Source organism: Colobus angolensis, unplaced genomic scaffold, assembly GCF_000951035.1.
Source record: "Colobus angolensis palliatus isolate OR3802 unplaced genomic scaffold, Cang.pa_1.0 Scaffold17, whole genome shotgun sequence".
NCBI classification, from domain to species: domain Eukaryota; kingdom Metazoa; phylum Chordata; class Mammalia; order Primates; family Cercopithecidae; genus Colobus; species Colobus angolensis.
Window position 1 is genome coordinate 12,442,408 of NW_012114821.1, and position 15,030 is coordinate 12,457,437.

General features: G+C 45.8%; 1 protein-coding gene across 1 annotated transcript in view; it reads right to left on the reverse strand.

Annotated features, from left to right (window-relative positions):
* TG (thyroglobulin) overlaps positions 1-10,917 on the reverse strand; it is a 272,792-nt gene extending 261,875 nt beyond the window's left edge. Inside the window, exons 1-5 of the mRNA XM_011938150.1 lie at positions 10,810-10,917; positions 9,659-9,767; positions 8,076-8,173; positions 6,330-6,533; positions 4,971-5,130 (exon numbers count right to left, since the gene is read on the reverse strand). Of these exons, the coding sequence (XP_011793540.1) occupies positions 4,971-5,130; positions 6,330-6,533; positions 8,076-8,173; positions 9,659-9,767; positions 10,810-10,876 (638 nt within the window). The 5' untranslated portion in view covers positions 10,877-10,917. The remainder of the gene's footprint in view (positions 1-4,970; positions 5,131-6,329; positions 6,534-8,075; positions 8,174-9,658; positions 9,768-10,809) is intronic.
* Positions 10,918-15,030: the final 4,113 nt, after the last annotated feature.

Genomic DNA, 15,030 nt, shown 5'->3' on the forward strand with positions numbered 1-15,030 from the left:
TCCTTCAGTAGCAGGACATTGTCAAGTCCGATGGTCCCCTGTGGCATACGGTGTTCTCCCCTTCATGAGGACCTGAGGATCTGAGGAACCAAGTTCCCTCCATCATGAATAGAAGAAAACATTGTGATCCCTGAGAAACTCTTATTTTTATCTGGTAGAAACCAAGTAACTTAGGCTATTTTTTCTTTTCTTTGGTTACAGGGAGCTCAGAGTCAAATATGCAGCCCCTCACATTTGTTATGACTTTGTAGAATGAGTGATGTGGGCCAATCTTTGCCTTGCCTTATTCTGATTTTCTACTTTTATTTTGCCTTCCTCATGATTCTCTCTAATTTTCATTTTTATCCTGTTTTGGGCATATCAGAAGAAAGGAGGAAGATAAAATCTACACAATATTTAAAACTTAAAAAATAACATATATTTTGGACTACCACTCCAACAAAGCACAGTCTTTCAGAAGCCCTGCCCTGCAACCACCAATGAGTTCAAGCTCAGGATCTTCCGAATTTTCTCTGTGCCCACGATCTAGTGGAAAAGGATGTTTGCCTTTCGTTGAAAAAAAAGCAAAATCTCAGGTAGCCATAGAAGAATCCTCAAGAAAGCAAATGCTAGCGGAGAGGCAAGGAGTGGCATTTCTGAGTTTATGCTCAGATTATGGCCAGCCTAGACAGAGAAATTACAACCAAGGCTCAGAGGAATGCGAAATTCTGGTCTCCACTGGGCATCTGGTCTTGTTCATTTTCAGAGTACGATTCCTGCCTCCGGGCTCAGTCAGATTCTCTAACGTCTCCCACAGGCAGTTATTTAGAAATCTAAACACTGACTCACAAATGAGCCATGCATTTCATTCTCTCCTGCACTAGGGAGGGTGCTCCTTAAAAGAAGAGACCATACCAGGTGCAGTGGCTCACGCCTGTAATCCCAGCACTTTGGGAGGCTGAGATGGGTGGATCACCTGAGGTCAGGAGTTCAAGACCAGCCTGACCAACACAGTGAACCCCATCTCTACTAAAAACCACTACAATCCAGCCTGGGTGACAAAGTGAAACTCTGTCTCAAAAAAATAAATAAATAAAATAAGGGGGGGCCGTAGCCTAGCAGAGCACCTGATACATAGCCAACCACCGCAGGTGTCTGTAGTGAGGGTGATCTGGTGGTTCCATAGAGAAGATTTCTCCATACAGTACCTTCCACGTTCTGGTTACAATGCCCCTTTACCATATATTAAGACACATCTGGTCCTATCTTCCCACTGGGCAATCTGGGTAGCATGGGTGGCTAAGGCATTTGAAGTTAGACTGGTTGCTAAGAAGTTTGAGTGTGTTTAGTCATTAAGGACAAGGGTTAATAAAGAAGTCAATTAACTCAGATCATTAAGGCTTTGATAATGGCATTAGCCGTGCTTAAAGGCTCTTAAGACCTTTACTTATAATCTGCTTGGTCAGAATGTGTGTCCACAATTAATGGTTGGACTAGCGCAATATGAAAGATGGGGCATGAGTCAGAAGAACCAGTGAAGCTTGCTTCCCATTACAACATGGTTATTTAAAATTTTCCAGCCAAACAGATATTGTAAGCAGTGGCCTTCTTGAAGGGCAAAAGGACCTACTTCAGATGGGCAAACACCATTGCAAAATTCAAGTGCAAAACATCACCCAGCACAAAAATAACTCACAGCAACAGGTCAGTGAATGAGCTGCCCACAGGATTCCAGCCTTCTGGTAGCCCCAGGGAAGTGATTGCCTTCTGTCACTTCTCCATTTGAATTTTCCCAAAAAATCTCCTTAGATTCAATATCCCAAAACAAAGCTTGTGGCTTTTCCTTTTCAAATTTATCCTCAAGAATCCATCCAGAAACCAGACTTAGGAGTCATTCTTTACTCCCCCCGACCCTCACCTCCATATCAATTCCTTCATCAAATTCTGTGGATTCCATCTGGTAAATATTCCTCCAGTTTCACCCTATCTCTCGGCTGTCCTCTCCGACACTTGCTCCATGTCAACATTGTTTCTTGCCTGGACTAGTGCAGTAGCCTCCAAACTCGGAGGATTGCCTCCTTGCACGCACTCTGCTCTCCCCTCACCATTCCATTCTTTCAGAAATCCAAGTCCGATGGTGATTATGATATACCCTTCCCCAATCCCAGGCTTCAAATGCTTGCTGCAATATTGAAACATACTTACACTGAAAAAAAAAAATTACTCTGCTCTCTGAAATTCAAACATAACTTGCCATCTCGTATTTTACCTGGAAACCTGAGTTGCTAAGCTTAGGCCCTCTATATTGCCTCCGAGGCTCCTTCCACTGTGCCCAGAGGAGTCACTGGGCCAGCGACTGCCCAGGTCTACTTAAGTGTCGGAAAATCCCTGATTACAGCTAGGCTTCCAGTAACCAACCACCCAACCCTTCCCATGACCTTTCAATACCAGAATTTGCTCAGAGACATGCTTGCTTACAAAATGAAAAAGATCCCATTTCAGGAGTAAATTTTTGTGTTTCTTTTAAACAAAGGCTGCTTAGTTCTGAACTTTTGCATTTAACTCGACTGCCCTCTTGTGGAAATAGCTGTGAATTGTGCCTCAACTTCAATGTGGCACCCACCAGGGTCTCGGGTCATTCACCAATTCCTTAAGCACAGATTCCAGACCTGCTGCATGCAAGGCTCTATGCCATGCACTGGCGGAACAGAGATGAGTTATATTATGTGGGATACTAAAAGGAGCCAGACAGTTCTAGCATCTAAGCTTATTAGCGTGAGTTCCTTTACCTCTGTGTTTCAATAATCATTTGTATAGTAGTGACTATAATTATCTAATTATTTCTGTAAGTATTAAGGTAGGTTAAAGGATATAAAATTCCCTATATATAGTAAGCAGTCAGGTGATCTTGAACTGAGAATACGTTGGTTTGCAGCAATGAGCATTCAGTAAAACTGGCTGTTTGAGATTTATACGTGCTCGCAGGCAGGCCAGGTCTGGAGGGGAAAAATCTAACCTATGTTTGCTGAAGCTGGCTGATGCATGAGAATTCCCCACGGAAGTATAGTAATTTACAACTTTGTAAATTCGCACCCATGGTTTCATATGTGAGGCCTCATCAAATCTTCACTATGATGTAATGAGCAGGGCATTGCCCTCCATTTGATGGATGGGAACACTGAGGCTCTAAGAGAGTAAGCGGCCAGGTCACTGTGCTAAGCAGTGGCAAAGGCAGAAGACAGGACCAGGCAGGTCATATAAATGGATGAGGTAGGCAAGGGTGTGGCAACAGAGCACGGAGGGACCTGGAGCACAGAAGGGCATGTCCTTGGTGTAAAAAGAGCAGCAAAGCCAGTGTCTTAATGCCACCAGTGAGTGCGTGCATGCAGCTTCCCACCCTTGTTCTTTAAAATCAGGAATTTAGAATTGTGTGTTTTAGGTTGAACATATGAAACTGCTCATGTTCAACTACTTTTTAACCTACAAAAATGGAAATTTCATGCGGTAAAACCTAATAAAAGTTTCCAGTTTTTAAGATATGATGCAGTTCAAACAAAGTCTGCCTAAGGGACAGTTCGGCACACAGGCTGCTAGTCTGAGATTCCTCCTGGCACAGCCCATGAGAATTTCCTCCCTCACACAGGGAAAGAAACTGGTTGTTTTGGAAGCCAGCCACAGAGAGGCTCAAGTTCTCCAAGAGAATTCATATCGGTCTTTGCAGACTAGTATTCATTTTTCTTTTTACTCCAAATGGTTCAATTACATCTGAAGTCTGCATGAACCCTTTACAATAAACAAGTGGCCACCATGGATGACCAGAAGCTACCCTGGCTATTTGAATCAAGATCTATAATTCTCTCTCTGTTTATATCATTATTTACATTTTTAAAGTTATTCATAAGTGCACATATACACACAGTTTACAAACATTCACAAATATAATGATATCCATGCTTTTGGGAATGTTGCCTTTTTTCCTTTTCTGCAGATCCCCTTTCTGCCTCCTCTTTATTTATTTATGTTTTATTTTATTTTATTTTTTTCTTTTGAGACACAGTCTTATTCTGTCACCTAGGCTAGAGTGCAGTGGCACAATCTCAACTCACTGCAACCTCTGCCTCCCGGGTTCAAGTGATTCTCCTGCCTCAGCCTCCCCAGTATCTGGGACTACAGGTGCACATCACCACATCCGGCTAATTTTTGCATTCGTTTTAGTAGAGATGGTGTTTCACCATATTGGCCAGGCTGGTCTCGAACCCCTGACCTTATGATCCACCCACCTCAGCCTCCCAAAGTTCTGGGATTACAGATGTGAGCCACTGCGCCCAGCCTTCTGCCTACTCTTTCTTCTGCAGAGCAGCTCTGGCCCTAAAGCAGCCCGGGATGACCACGTACTGTATGCTCCTTCCTCATACTCTGTACTCACATAGTGTTGTGCAGAGACCTGCATAGTAATATAGTCATATAAGCATGTATAAAGAATCTTTTTGCTTATTTGTTCTTTAAAAATTAAAGCATATTATATTTTCTGTGCTTTGTATCTTGTATTGTATTATCATAATATACTGTGGCCTCCTCTCCAGGTCAAATGTTCTAGCAGCTCTAATGCAGTCTTTTTAATGGCTACATATATATTTATGGCAGATTCACATTTATTCAGCCAGCCACCTTTTGATGATCACTTTATTCCCAGTTTCCTGCTACAATGAAAAATGATGCAGTAGGCACCCTAGCCCATATGTCTTCACATTCTGATGTTTTACATTTCATTGGCCAGAGGCCACATCTATTTTTCATTAAATACCGATTGCCAGTTTGCCTTGTTAAAAAACGCCGTGGCACTTTACATGCCCAGCACGGCTCATGAGAATGAGGTGGCTCTTAATACCTTATCATGCTGCACGTATGACACATGGAGGCCCCCAGCTCAAGGTGAGTGTGGGCTTCGGCAGGTGATGGCCCAGTGACAGGCACACCCCAGCTCCCCTTACCTGTTGTAGCTATGGACCAGATCAAAAATCATCATGTCTGTGGTGTTGACAAATTTGCACTGGACAGGCATAAACTCTCCTTCTGCTGAACACTGGGGTGGTGACTTGTCTCCCACCCCGTGGAGAAGACGACGATTTCTTATTTCACAGCTCCTTGGACCTAAACATTTTCATGAAAAAAAAAAAATTCTTATGTATGAGTAGACATATGTTTCTGCAGTTGAGCAGCACATACAGTCATGTGTCCCTTAGCAATGGGGACGAGCTCTGAGAAATGCATCGTTCGGCAGTTTCCTCGTTGTGTAAACATCATAGAGTGTACTTCTGCAGGCCTGGATGGCTTGCCTATGGCACACCTGGGCTGTATGGTCTAGCCTAGTGCTCCTAGGCTACAAACCCGTATGGCATGTTATTGTAATGAATACCGTAGGCAATTGTAAGACAATGGTATTTGTGTATCTAGACATCCCTAAGCACAGAAACAGTACAGTACAAATACCGTATAAAAGATAAAGAATAGTACACCTGTATGGGGTACTTAGCATGAACGGAGCTTGCAGGACTGGCAGTTGCTCTGGGTGAGTCAGTGAGTGAATGTGAAAGCCGAGGACATTCCTGTTCACTATTGTAGACTTTATCAACCCTGTGCACTCAGGCTACACTAAGTTCATAATTTTTCTCTCTCTTCAATAATAAGTTAACCTTAGCGTACTGCAACATTTTTGCTTTATAAATTTTTTAATTTTTTAAAACTTTTGACTCCTTTATAACACTTAGCTTAAAACAGGAACACAAGGTACAGCTGTACAAAAATGTTTTCTTTCCTTATATCCTTCTTCTATAAATTTTTCTCTATTTTAAATTTTTGTTTTACTTTTAAAACTTTTTTTGTTAAAAACTAACAGATACACACACACATTAGCCTAAGCCTGCTCGGGGTCAATATCGTCATTACATCACTAGGCAATAGGAATTTTTCAGCTCTATTATAATCTTATGGGGCCACCGTCATGTATGTGGTCCACTGGTGACCAGAACACCCATATGCAGCACATGGCTGTGCTTGCACTATACACGTGACAGTTAGAGACCCACGTAGTGACTCGGGTCTGCAACAGGAGACTCACAACGTTCAGTGAAATCTTGTTTATGTTTCTAAAGATCAGCCAGCAAATATGGCTTGTCTACCATATGGAAATATGAGAATAATAAAATCTTCCCTTTGAAGCTTTTACTTTCCCTACTGAGGACCTGGTTCTCTGCCCGTTTCGGCAGGAAACCCTAAACGCTTTGGATCGCAGTGAGGAAAGCTTCAGCCCCTCCCCAGCTCTAGGGGTGCAGGCACTCAGTGAAACTCACATCGCTTTGGCCTCCCCAGCTGGCGGGTCCCGTACACCTCCATCCCCTCTGCATCCACACACCAGCACTGGACCTGCTGCACGTCACACTGGACAGGCATGTAGTCCCCTGAATCCTGACACTGAGGGAGGTAGGAGGTGTCTGTGCTGTTAACGTAGCCACTCAGCAAGATCTGCTGCTTCTGTAGCTGACAAAATGACAGACCTGTGGGTACAAGGAGCAGTGTTAGCTAGAACTGCGGGGAAATTTCCAGGGGACTGAGCCCAGGAAAACTCATGCTTCCTCCCCAGAGCGACACAGCTGAGAGGGTAATGACACGCCCAAGGACACCCAGTGATGGGGTGGCAGCCACAGAACAGGCCTAGCTAGTATCCTGTGGACTGAGTTAGGGAAGGGCAGATCTCGCTGGTGCCACATCAATCAGTCAGGTATCCCAAGCACAGTACTGTGGAGGGGAGATGGGATCGAGTGCAGGCCTCGTATTAGCAGAGCTTTTCTGAGTCCAGTTTTCTCCCCGGGCTCGCTGTGTAACCCTGGGGAAGCTACTTCACCACTCTGAGTGAAGGTTAGTGACATTAACTGCTATGGTTTCAGCATTTGTCCCCTCCAAATCTCATGTTGAAATCTGATCACCAATGTGGTAGGTGTTTGAGTGCTGGAGGTGGATCCCTTATGAATAGATGAATGCCTCCCCTCGGAGTGAGTGCGTTCCAGCTCTATTAGTGTCCATAAGAGCTGAATGTTAAAAAGAGCCTGGCACCTCCACCCTCTGTCTCTCTAGCTTTCTCTCATCACGTGCTCTCTTCACAGATGGTTCCTCTTCCCCTTCCACCATGAGTGGAAGCAGCCTGAGGTCCTCACCAGCAGCAGAAGCTAGTGGCATGCTTCTGCACAGCCTGCAGAGCTGTGAGCCAAACACACCTCTTTTCTTTATAAATTATCTAGCCTTAGGCATTTCTTTATAGCAACACAAATGGACTGAGACATTAGCAACGATCACCCCCTATTGAATACCTACTATGTGCCTAGTGTTTACACGTGTTCTAAATCCTCACAACATCATACAAGGCAGATGCTATATTCATGTTACAGATGAGGACCCACAGCTCAGTGAGGATGCCTGACTCAGCCAAGCTCACACAGCAGGAGAGTATGGGGTCAGCATGCTCCCATGACAGCCGCGCTAGATGCATAAAACCAGTGCCCCAAACAGAGCTTTTAATCCATCAAAGGATAATTTTGGTTTTAGGTTCAATTTCCTTATTTTGAGGTGGCTGCCTTAAGTTAGCTGTTGTTTTAGGGTTATGACATTCTTTAAATGGGGTCTGTGTTTCTTTGATTACTCACTACAATAGTTATCTTAACTGGATAGCTTTGACCCAAGTCTTAAATTTTAGAAACACCTCACACTACAGGTGAGAAGGCACTTTGTATTTTTCTGGTGACTTTCTGATTTCAGGAGACGTTGATATCTGTTCACCATTGTCTTCTCAGCACCAGGCACAGTGCCTGGCTCATGGGAGGAACTGGGTAGATATTTGTTGAACAAATGACTGGACTTTCACAGTGGCCCTGCAGGAAAGAGGGCCTTCCATGGCTTGCAAGGAATGATTCTTATTCACAGAGGAGAAGCCAGCAGCCCAGAGGGAGGACCTGCTCAGTCACCCACCCAAACCCAGTGCTCATTCCTGGAAGTGAGTTGTCCTAGCAGGGTCCCTCCAAGGGACGTCCCCCATTCCCACTTACAAGCCACAGGCCGGCCTGGCTGCCTGCTGCCCAGCACTTCGCTGCCATCGGCACCCACACACCAGCAGGAGTGGCCGTTGTTCTGGCACTGGACAGTCCTGAGGAGGAGACACAGATAGGTGACTCTGGGATGGGCCCCCAAAGCCACACGCCGGCTCCCACCGAGGCTACTTTTCTTCTTCGTTTCAATTCTTCCAAGTTTTGGTTTGTATAAATTAGGGAGAGAGTGGAGTGGAGAAGGGTGGCTGACCTGGGAATGGAAAAGCCCCACTTTTCCTGCCTGGCTAACACCTGCTCTGGCTCCTGCCCCAGCCATTCATTCACCACCTGTCCAGCCTGCCAGCCCGGAAGCAAGTGATCCACTCTGGAGCGCAGGGCTTCAGCCACATCCACCAAGTGTCCTCAGTCATTATGAGGCTGCAGAGGGTAAAGGCAGTGCCCACACTGTATGGATAGGAAGTGGGGACTTGGGGGTGGGATGTTAGTGGGGTCAGGGGCCGGCAGGGTATAGTGGGAAGCACATGGGTGGGGTCAGGCCAAGTCATAGAGTTGACTCCTCAGAAATCATGACTGAACTGAGACCTGCAGGATGGCTGGAGGTATAAGAAGGTATAAGAAGGTACAAGATATTCCAGGTAAAGGGAACAGCGTATGCAAAGCCTACTGAAGAGAGGCCAGGTTTGAAACTGCAAGAGCCTGGAACAAGAGACTTAGGAATGGGAACATAAATAAGGCTGGGGAAAGTGAGACTTCCTCCTTAACTCCTTCCTTGCTGTTCCAGAATTCCCAGAGATCTAAGCGTCTCTGTACACTGGTGGGAGGTTAGGCCCATTAAGAGTGTACATAAGATAGCAACAGGGAGGGATGTTTCACAGATGTTCCCCAGAACGCAGTCACATAGATGGAGTTCCCCTGATTCAACATGACCGGAATAGCACAGGGAAATTTCAATCGCCTGCAGAGTGCAAAGGATTCCTGTCTATTCCGCAGGGAAGAATTGTCTAGATTATTACCACACTCACCACAGAGAGGGTCTCAGGCCCCAAGTCTGCATTAGGGCAGCTGGAGAAACCCCTTTCAGAGAGCAGCTCAATGAGGACACAGCGGCCCAGAAGCCCAGAGGCAGCCTAGAGAGCTGGCCCACGCAGTGTTGGCGGCAGCTAAGGACTGGGAAATCAAGGCCGCCTCTGCTTCCACCACCTCAGCTTCTCAAGAGGATACTTGGAGGAGGGAGAGGTCCCAAAGCACAGATCATTTGACACCCCCCTCAACTCTGCCCCACCCCCACACATGTCGTTTATTCAAGCCATCACAGAAAAAGTGATGTGAGGAAGAGAAGGGAGGGCAGTGGGAGGATGAAGCATGGATTGGGGTTCACGTGGTCAGATTGTCCAGTGTTGATCAGCTTGGGGAACTGAAAGGCGGGCACCTCCAAATGACAGTGACCAAGCCTCACAAGCACAAAGGAGTTGTAGGGCAGAGCTTGGGAAGAGAGGGGAAGGCACGAGATGCTGTTTATGGCATCTTGGACCTTGAGAGGTCCAAGCCTTACTGACATAAGCTGCTGCTGACATAAGCCTTACTGGAAGCTGCCATCCTCTGCGCACTGGGGCACGTAGTCTGCTTGCTTCAGAAAGGCCCTTTCCCTCTGCAGCTCACAGGGGCGAAGGGGCTGGGCATCCACCTGGTACTCTAGGAAAAGAAAAGTGGTTCATCAGAGAAGAGTGTGGACTGGGCTGCCAGGAGAGATGGGCTCTCGTAAGCACAGATGCTTTTCCAGGATTATCATCATTACCTATGACAGCCTATCTTAAAATTTGGCAGCTAAGCACACTTTTTTCCAGTATGACATTAACTCATTTAATGTGCAACATTCCCCTAAGAGGTGACAGGCAATATATCCTTGTCACTCATGAGGCACCAACTCTCAGGCAGTGTTAGTCGTCTGCCCAAAGTCACGTAGCTGGCAAGTGAAGGATTCCAAAATCAATGCTGGGACTCCACATTCCCCGCCCACCCCCACCCCACCACAATTCCCGTGAGGCTATTTGGAGTAAGTTAGAGAGCCATAAGGAAGTTCTTGAATCTATCAAGCCATGCCCTGCAGATGTAGCACCTTCCAGATATACATTGAAATACAGATTAATTAATAACATACATGACATATTCTCCATTGAGAACTCTTGTAACACATAGGATCCTACCCAGAAATCACAACCACATCATGAGGTATGTGTTATTTGTTTACTTTTTAAATAAAAAAAAAACAAAAAAAAACAGAAGCTTGGCACTTTGCCCCAAGTCACACGGGTTAGTGGCTGAGCCAAGGACAGAACTTAGGGCTATTTCACTCCACAAGTAGATTTCTTTTTCTATGGCTTCTTAAATACCTCTTATGGATGACATAGACTTTGGAATAGCTAAGGGGATAAAAACCCAAGGTCAATGCCAAAAGTTTGCCAAAATGGCGGGGCGACGGTGACCTAGAATTGAATTAGGAAGATCAACCACATTTCCCATCTCTGCTCCATCAATCACTAGCTCTGTGACCTCAAGTAATTCAGTTTGCCTCTCTCTAGATCTGCCTCTTTATCTGAAAAAAAAAAAGCAAATTACTGACATGTGGGCATCTGTGAAGATTAAATTCGATTGCATCTGTTCAAAGGCCCAAGGCAGAGCCTGGCTGACACTGGAGCTCCCTCCCCATGTCTGACTCCATGGCCTCAGAACTTACCAAAGATATTGGCCGACACCCAGCACACAGAGGCCAGCAGGCTGGAGATCTCCAGGACCAGGGCCATTTTCCTGGCCCTTCCTAGGGGGAAGGAGGAGAAACCACTGCTTGCCCTAGGTCCCCTGGCCAGGGAGCTTTTATAGAGCTGCCGTTGGCACTTTCCTTCCCACCCACAGGTCCTCAGTGAGGCAGTGCCCCATCCTGTTTTCTCTGCTGGTCACAAGGAGCTCCCTCCACCTGTGTCTGATCCTTCTGAGGGCACTCGTGTGGCCAGTGGAGCATGAGGATCTTGTCTAAACTGTGGGGGAACAGAACTGGGTGAGGTGACTTCAAAATCCTTCTTTATGGGTAAAGACCAAAGCTTTGTATCCTTGGAGGCAACAGGCTCAAGCCCATAGTGAGGGAAAAGCAATCCTTTGTTCTTTCCTCCCCACCCCCAACCCTTTCTCCTTCTCTTTCCTTCCTTTGTTGCCTTTCTTCCTTCTTTCCTTCCTTCCTTTCTTCTTTCCTTCCTTCCTTTCTTCTTTCCTTTCTTCCTTCTTTCCTTCCCTTCTCCCTTCTATCCTTCTTTCCTTTCTTTCTTCCTTCCTTCTTTCCTTCCTTCCTCCTTTCTTTTCTTTCTTCCTTCTTTCCTTCTTTTCTTTCTTCTATTCTTTCTCTAACAACATTTTAGAGCTCCACAGTAGCAGGCACCTAATCTAGACATGAGGATATGGCAGAGAACAAAACAGGTAAAACCATGCCCTCATTAATATAGACTGTGAAAACTTTAGTGAGGGAAGCAAACTACACACACGCACTCATATTGGTATTTCTATTCTTCTCCTCTCTTTCCTAGGACCTCAGACTTTGTCAACAAAAAGAAAGCAGGAACTGTGTATTCCACAGAAATCCTGTATGTAAGTTCGGTTTCTCCTGGCAAACAAGGCTTCCTTCCTTCAGTCCTGTTCCTGTGAGACCTGGGAAAACTCATCTCATCTCCCTGAGCCCCAGCCTCCTTCTCTAGAAAGCAAAGTTAAAAGGAGAATAATAATATGTCCCTATTTGTTAAGGTATTTGTAAGAGAATAAATAGATATGAAGAGCACATGCTCACTAGACGTGAGTAGTTATTATTATTATTATTATTGATTTTCTTATTTTGCAAAAGCATCATGCCAGGGAACAGCAAGTATTCAGAAGAATACTTACCCAGCCGGGTAAGGAGCTAGTGACAGATAGGGTCAGGAACTGGCAGGTAATGAGGGCAGGTTGCTGAGCCTGGCACCTGAGGAGAGATGGAGGGACCTGTGAGAATCTGGAGGACATGATCCTGGGGACAGTGAAGGGCAGGAGGACAAGCTGGAAAGTGGAAGAGACTCCAAACCTTGGGGGAAATAAAGGGGCTGATATAGCTGCCATGCCATAGACGGTACTACCTTCCACAAATAGGGTTATGAATATTAAATGTGTTAAGATATGCAAAGTGCTTAAAACAGCATTTGACACATATTAAGTATCCAGTGTTCACTACTGTACTAGTCTGCTATGGGTGTCATCACAAAGTATCACAGACTGGGTGGCTTAAGTAACAGAAATTTATTTTCTCATAGTTCTGAAGGCTGGAAGTCCAAGATCAAGGTGTCAGCAGTGTTGGTTTCTTTGAAGGCTCCTCTCCTGGGCTTGCGGATGGCCATCTCCTCCCTGTGTCCTCACTTTGTCTTCCCTGTGTGTGTGTTGGTGTCCTAATATTTATTTCCTTTAAGGACACCAGTCATATTGGATTAGAGCCCACCCTTGCGACCTCATTATGCATTTAATTACCTCTTTAAAGATCCTACCTCTAAATGCAGTCACATTCTGAGATCCTGGTTTTAGGACTTCAGAATATGGATTTGCAGGGAGGACACAATTCACTCCATAACAGCTACTGTCATCATTGTTGGGTTCATGATACAAACTAGAGAAAGTAAAACAAAACAGTTATTTTAAGTGTCAGGGTGTGGGATTAAAAACAGGTGAGAATCCGTGCTCTGCCCGTCCTTCCTGGGGACCATACATGCCTGGAGCTCCCACATCTCTCTCTAGCTCAGTCTCCAGCCAGACTTTTTTGAGCTTAGGTCCACTCTGCCTGGACACCCTACAGATATTTCAAATTCAACACATCCCAATCTGAACTCCTCAAACTTTCTCCTGACATCCCACCATTGGCTGTCTCTGTGATAGCAAATCCAAGCTCCATCCTAAGCCTCTCCCCTCAAGTCTTATCAGCCTCCAGGTCCTACCAGGCTGCTGCTCATTTCTACTTCTTGGGTCCTCCCCTCCTCTGCATCCTCACTCTTCCTGCTTCCATCACATCCCCTCAGCTCAGAACCAGCCAGCCAGAATAGCCTGCTGTACTGCCCCTCACCAGGGTTTCCCCACCAGCTGCAGGGACAGTCCTCTAAAATATGACCATCCATGTCACTTTGTAGATTCTACAAAAAGAGTGTTTGGATCCTGGTGAATCAAAACACAGTTTCCATTCCGTGATATGAAAAGGCACATCACAAGGTGTGATGTGCTGATGGGGATGGAGACTCAGCCAACAGATGCTCAGGAGGTGCTGTGGCAGGCAGATTAATTCACCCTGGGGAGTGGGAGGACAACTTGGATTAAGACCTAGATGTTAGGCAAAGGTGAGCTGGGGAGTGTATTGACATTTACTGGAAAAGGCGATACAAGAGGAAGAACTTACCTGCCTGACGCCCTGCTGCCCCATTACGTAGGCCAAGTTCACCCCAGGCTATGGAGAGCCGGCAGCATCCTTCTCTCTATAGCAATATAATAAGCACAGCATTGTGCAGTCCATGGTCATTTCTCCATTTCTACGTGCTCTAAAGCAGATAAATCTTAGAAAAAATTGAATGTGGTTAAAGATTTACCACAAACCTCACTCACCACGCTTCCCATTGCCCTAAAATGCATGCATAAAGCTTGCACAGGTTGGCCTCTGTGCTGAATCATTCTTGCTGGCCTCGTCCCTGAGAAGCAACCCACAGAACCATGCCAGAGGTGTCTCTGCTTCACTGGGTTTGGTGCTTTAGGAACTCTGGTCTCAGGGTTCATGAAGCAGGCCAAGATATCACTGGAATGAAGAGTACTATGAGAGAGGAATGGCAGGCCTGTGAGCTGACTCCACATCAGACCCCACCTGGAGAAGCAGCAAGGCGTTAGGAGCCTGTGGGGGAGCACTCAGTACTCCGAAATGCACAGGCTGCCTTCAAAATCCACGCAAAGAGCTTCCCTCCATACGCAAAAGCAGAGGTGCTTCTCTCCACTCAAGCAACAAAGCAGCAAGCTTCAAGAGAATCGAGCCAACGTGTCACTTCCACCACCCTGAAACCTCTTTCTCATAATGACTCAGCTACTGGTCCCTGCTTTTACCTCTTCTCCACTGAGCTCTGAAAACATACAGGCTTCCACAACGACTCCACATGGCAATGTCCTAATCTTTCTTCACCAGCTTGCTCCTTGCTCAGACCTCCATCACTCTGGCAGACTCTTCATCGCTGGCCCTGCCACCTCTCCCAGTCTCCTTGGCCTAAAATACAACTGCGTAACCTTCTCTTTCATCTCCATCATTCTTTAATACTAAGGTGCTTCATATAATAGATGCTTACTGAAGATTTAGGGGGAGATGGAGAGTAAGAGGAATATAGAGGAGGAAATGGCTTCAAATCTATCATCAGGCACCACTGTTTCTGACATCCATCTATCAGCTGTCATGCACCACAGGGAATTGCTTCCCAGTCATCTCTCCTTTAGTCCAGCCTGCTACTATATTGCTGGATCCCTGCTACCACTTACGGACAGCTTCTCCCCATCCCCCACATACCCAGGGACACAAAACCCCAACCCTTCTTCTCCTAGGTTTCTATGGCAATAATAAACATTTCTGGTTCTTGGTTTCTCACCCCAGAAAGACGGAGTGAAAAATACACTTTTCCCTATACCTCCTACGAAGTATAGCTACAACCATGAATATTATATATAAAATAAACATAAGAAGGCACTGAAAGGTAGAGAGAAGAAAGACTGGCTATCAACCTCAGGATCAGAGGGACGAGATATATGGTAGGAGTTTCCTAGATTTTCTTTGGCCTCCTGTGTCTCAGATGAGACGTTGGAGAAGCTGGACATTCAGAAATGCCAATAAGCACAGACAAAACAAGCCCCCAGAAAAGCCTCTTGAGCCAAAGTT